At 51.2% G+C, this 5,689-nt stretch overlaps 1 protein-coding gene across 1 annotated transcript in view; it reads right to left on the bottom strand.

Moving 5' to 3' along the window:
* Positions 1-446: 446 nt before the first annotated feature.
* RNFT2 (ring finger protein, transmembrane 2) overlaps positions 447-5,689 on the bottom strand; it is a 78,744-nt gene continuing 73,501 nt past the window's right edge. The window contains exon 11 of the mRNA XM_004709553.4: positions 447-3,068. Within this exon, the coding sequence (XP_004709610.1) occupies positions 2,934-3,068 (135 nt within the window). The 3' untranslated portion in view covers positions 447-2,933. The remainder of the gene's footprint in view (positions 3,069-5,689) is intronic.

Genomic DNA, 5,689 nt, shown 5'->3' with positions numbered 1-5,689 from the left:
GGATTTATTAAAGAAAAACCCACCACAGATGGAGGAAATTTTAAAGAACTAGAGGATAGTTGTAAGTTTCATCAGTGCTCTACTGTACCCTGGATGTATAGTCTTTTCCGGTATTTTAGGTGACTGGATAAATGGGATGGTGGAACTTAAGGCAAACCCCCCCCCCAGTAATAAAAATAATTATATATATATATATAAAATATATTGAGGGATGGGGGGGCGTGGTAGGGTGGGTGCGGGAGGGGATAAAATGGAGCTGAGATCAAGGAGTTCAAGAAGAAAAGAAAATGCATTGAATGATGATGGCAGCAATTGCACAATTGTGCTTGATCTCATGGAACTATGGATTGCGATACTATCTGTAAGAGCTCCCAACAAAATGTTTAAAAAAAACAAATAAACACTAACCACCACAGGTGAATGGAAAATGAATTTGCTCTGAAAACTTTTACCCAAACGACAATAAATACATATACATACACATCTACATAAGCAAATAAAAATCAAATACAAAGACTACCTACCATAGGAAGCTCTGTTTGGCCCAGAGCAAAAGCACTAGAAGGTTCTGGGAATCACTTCATGTTCCCTCACCCCAATCTCAAGTCTAATCAGCCTGAATGGACCCCGCCCTGCACCTCTGTGTATCGCCTCCTCTCCACTCTGGACAGGGATAGCCGAGTCTGAACCCCCAGGTCCAAACCTCACCTTTTTATTCCATCACGTGTTATTATCCGAACGATCGTGGACCTGCATCAGTGAGTCCTATAACGCGAGGAGTAGGAGATTCTGAACTTGAACTTGAGGCTCGATGAATCCGTGGAACAAAGGAGGTGCAGAGCCAGGCTGGGTGAAGGAGAGGAGCATGGCTCCTGCTTTCCCCTTGAGGACTTGGGCTGCTGCTGAACTAGGGCTGGGGGAGCCATGCAGCGGTTTTCTTCTTCGACATTTAAAAGCTCTCTGCGTTCCCCTCCTTGGGCAGAAGAGAAATTTTCCCACCTACCAGGAAACCTCCAGATGGGGCTTCCCCGCAGAGGGCTGGGACTGAGTGTGGATGAAGTCCGCACCGCAACCATCCCTCCCACCTCCGAGCCCCAGGGCCACATACCCCACACGCTGCATGGAGAAAGTGAGACCAGTGCGTGGGCTCTAGGAATCTATGTTCCAGCAGCCCCTTGTATGCACTAGCTCTTGGTAGCAGGGAGATGAAGTGACTTCCCAAAGCCACAGGCGTTTTGGAATGGCGTCCCAGGTCTGCCCCTGGCATGCTGCTTCACCTGCTCCTCCCATTCAGGGTGCTCTAATGTCCTTGGCGACATCCGCAGGGAGGGAAAGCTTTCTGATGGAAACCTGTTGGAGCAGCTCCTCTGGCTTCCCTCAAAGCTGGAAGCACAGAACAGTGGCTCCCCTTCCTACCTGGTTATCCGGGCAAGTGGAATTGTAGCATCATGGCCATTTCCATAGTAACAGAGTTTGAAAGACTTCACCCTGCTCTGGAAGCGATGTCTTGCTGGGGACCAGGGTTGACAAGCAAAGGACAAAGTCCTGGTTTGGTGGCACCCAGGGGCAGATGTCCCAGATTGATCAGGGTGGGGCTCGATACCACGAGGAGCTGGGTGCCCTCCTCTCATTTCTTCTTGGGCTCCCAAGTTAATCTGCTGCCCAGCCTCATGGACAGCTGCAGCTGGGGCTGACAATAAGAAGATGAGTGTTGGGAGAGGGGCAGGACGGGCAGGATTCCAATGGCTTCTTTGTGGTAACCTGTCCCCTCGCATTCCAGACTGCAAAGCAGGGAGGGCTCTATGGGTGAAGAAGAAGGAGTTCACTGACAGACTCGGATGAGTTCACTGTCTGAGTTCACTCAGACACGGATGGCTACTGGGCTCTTTGCCACCATCTCGGCCTGTGGGAAAATCTTGTTCGCCCTGAAGGCTACTGGGGTGGGGAAGACAGTCACCAGGCCTGACAGTCCACTGAGGAAGAGGACAAGAATAGAGGGCAAGAAAAATAAGGATGGGAGTGGGGACTGGGTGGTACCCACATCTGTGCCAACGCTTGCTTGCCTTTCTTGATGCGAACATGGGATTGCACACTCCTGCCAGAGCCCATAAAAGTGTTGATTTTAAGGGACCAGTCTTCTGGTGGACCCAGTCACACCAGCATTGAGGTCACCATTACTATTAGCTCACTGTCACCGTTCCTACACAATTTGCAGCACCCAGGTCATTGATCCTTGGCCAGGGTGGGCACCAAAACCACCTGGTAACTGGTTAACATCCTCTCTGCTGGGCAGCCCTGCACATGCGATGCCTGAGCAGGTGGTCAGTGAGGTGGAGAAGAGGGCAGCTCTGGGGTCGGGAATATAGTCTGCCATGGAGAGGTTGTTGCACTAAGCTCGGTGCCTCGGTTTCCTTGTCTGTAAATGGAGACTTGGCAGAACCTCCATCCCAGCACTGTTGAGAGACGACATAAGGAAACACATGCTGATGCGGGACCTGTACTTGGCACACGCTAAGTGGTGCGTCCAGGAACCACTGCCAGTCGGGGCAGAGTGTGGCCCTGCCCTCTGAGCGTGCTTCACAGTGACGCGAATCCTTGGACTTGGCCATCCTCAGGCAAACAGGCATCTTCAGGCCGCTACCCAGTTTGCAGCGTTAGGGACTAGGTCGCTAACCAACACCAACACCCCGGTGTAAAATGAACCAGAAGTGGGTTTTCAGGTGTTACCAGTTCAATTCCAGCTGACTTCTGGTGGGTTTCCACCTGGGTGGAGACCACGTGTCAGAGTTAGGATGCGGAGCTCACAGGCCCCACAGAAGAGAAGGCAGGTGAAGGGGGGAGCAGGGTCTTAGGTTCAAGAGGTAGAGGAGGGTGGAGAGCAGTGCTGAGAGCGCCCTCAGTGGCTGGGAGCTTCACGGCCTCGGTCTCCGGCCCTAGTACACCTGGAAGTGTGCAGACGTGGCCCCATCCTTCCAGCAGCGCAGCGTGTCCACGGCCACGGAGCGGCAGAGCGGGCAGGTACGCTCGCGGTCCAGCCAGAGGCACAGGCACTCCTCGCAGAAGACATGCTGTGGGGAGAGCAACCTGTTATGGAGTGTCTGCTACCAACCTGACCTGCCAAGGTGCTAGGAGCTAGGGACCCAGCGACCCGGTGGTCGGGGCAAAACAGACCAGCCCTGCCCCCAGGGGGACAAAAGGTTCCAGGGGGCACTGAGATGAGAAAACAGGGCAGGGTGGGGTGGGGGTGCTCGGAGGGCTATGATTTTAAATAGGGTTGCCAGGGAAGACGCTGCTGGGATTGGTGACTGACATTTGGGTAAAACTTGAGAGTGGGCAAAGAGTGACCCAGATGGCATCTGGGCGGAAGAAGAGCCTTTCTGGGAGCTGGCACAGCACGTGCGAAAGCCCCGGGGCAGGAGCGTGCCTGGCTGCTGGAGGCACAGTCAGGAGAAGAGTGCAGTGCAGCTGGCCTGGGGAGGGGTGGGGAGTGGAGGGCCTTCTAGGCCACTGTGAGGATTCAGTGGGAACATGGCAGGGCTGCCAGTGTTTCAAAAAGATTTCCTTAGCTGCTGCGATGAGAACAGGCCACAGGGTCAAGTAGCAGGCTGGGGGATCAGAAAGGCCAATGGTGTTAGGGCCAGTGGACTCCCCCACTCTCTGGCTCGATTATTTCAGTGAGTGACTTAACCTCCCTGAGCCCGTGTCCTCATCTGCAAGATGGACATTGTCATGGTAACCTCCCACTCCCCCACCCCACTGCAGGATGAAACCATCACGTGGAAAGCACTCGGAGGTGACAATGAACTGTGGCACTTGATTTCTGAGCAGATTCTGAATGAGGGTGGGGCTGGGTGGAAGGGACGCACAGGCACCTAGCTCTCCAGGACATTATACTCATTTATTTAGCATTACTAAGAGTTTAATCGAAAAACATGCATGTCATAGAAAGATCTCTTTCAAGTCAGACATTTGGTTCTCATCACTCGTGGGTTCATTAAAAGCATTTTGCTCAACTCCATAAAACTCTGAAAGGAATCTCATTTTATTCCGAGGTGATCTAAGCAAAGAAGTGGAGGTTTTTTTTTTTAAATAGAAAATTAGGTAGGTCTCCAGGATGTTTTAAAGACAAGAGGGGAAATCTGAGTAGGGCCCGTATCATACATAGTATGGTCTCAGTGTTCCTGGCTGCGGCAGGGGGGTCGGGGCTACGAAGTAGAATGGCTGTCTTTTGGGAGATGCACACCAGCGCGTAGGGGTGAAGAACCAAGCTTTCCACAACCTACTCTCAGCTGGTTGTGGTGAAACCTTCTATCGAGAATAGGCAAATGTGGGCACACAGGAATGGTGAGCAAGTCCAGGGGAAAGACGGAAGGCCATTCATTCTGCTGCCCTTCAACTTTTGTGTGCGTTTGAATTGATTCAGAATTAAAGATGGAAGGGAAACGATACTATAACATCAAATAAAAACAAAGCAAAAAAAGAGAAAAGGTCACTTAGAACCATGCCTGGAGAACAATTAGAAAGTGCTCTCTCAACACTAACTTTTACAATTATAATAATTATTATTCTATGCCAATCATCTATTAGGAGCCCTGGTATCACAGTGAATTGTGGTCACAAACCACAAGGGCAGCAGTTTTCACCCACAAGGCGCTCCGTGGGAGAAAGTTCTACAGCTTTGGAATGAAAAGGAGCAAATTAGGTTTGGGATAGAGTAGGAGAAAAGTGGAACAAAACCCCAAATCACAAAAGGAGACCGGGTTTTCTGGTCTGGTAGAGACTGGTGGAATTCCCTAAGACTACGGCCCTCACCAGCCCTCCGATCTAGAACTGAACTCTCCCTTGTTGGAAGAATCAACCGTTTGGGATCAAAAGAGCAGCGCTGACCCAAAGAGGAAGTACAGAGGGTAGGAAAGAGGAGGGACGGAAGAGGGAAACACAGGAAGGGAGGGAGGGAGGGAGACCAGTGATGGCACCGAGGGGATTAGAATGGATGCGTGGAAACAAAATGCCTGCGAACTGTTGGATGTAAGACTGATGGTCTGCTCTGCCAACCTTCATTTAATTTATAATATGAAGTTAAGCAGGCTCTTTTTGCACCCCCTCCCAGTATGGCATCCCTGGGTGACCAACTATAGAATGGTGCTGTCTGGGAGAACCCCAAGGAGTGTGTGTGATGGGGTGCTGGATGGATCGGAGTGTGGTCAAGGACAGCTTTCTGGAGGTGGGGACACTTGAGTTAAAGTCTGAAGGATGTGCAGGAGTTTACTGGGCAGAGAGAAGGAGTGGAGAGAAGGCATTTCAGGCTGAGAAAGAGCTTATATGAAGTTCTCAGATTCTACGGACATTTATACCACTCAGTGTAGAGGCAGACCCTTCCCCAGCCCAGTCTTCAGATGAGACACTAGCCATGGCTGATACCTGGACCGTGGCCTAAAGCACAGGACACAGCTAAGCCATGCTCAGATTCCTATCTCACTGAAGCTATGAGCTCATAAATGGATGGTGCTTTCAACCATGAAGTTTTGGAGTAACTTGTTCAGCAGCGACATAAAGCTGACACAAGCAGTGTGTGACGGCAGGAACTCCGGTCCATGACACGTCCAAGAGCCCTGGCTGTGTGCGAAGCTTTCCTTGAGCACGTGGAGAAGGTGGGAAGGGATGGCTGAAGCCTCTGAAGATTGTGGAA

Source organism: Echinops telfairi, unplaced genomic scaffold, assembly GCF_000313985.2.
Source record: "Echinops telfairi isolate 266 unplaced genomic scaffold, ASM31398v2 ScPeMD7_7412;HRSCAF=8450, whole genome shotgun sequence".
In the NCBI taxonomy this organism is placed as follows: domain Eukaryota; kingdom Metazoa; phylum Chordata; class Mammalia; order Afrosoricida; family Tenrecidae; genus Echinops; species Echinops telfairi.
This window is presented reverse-complemented; position numbering and strand designations above follow the sequence as displayed.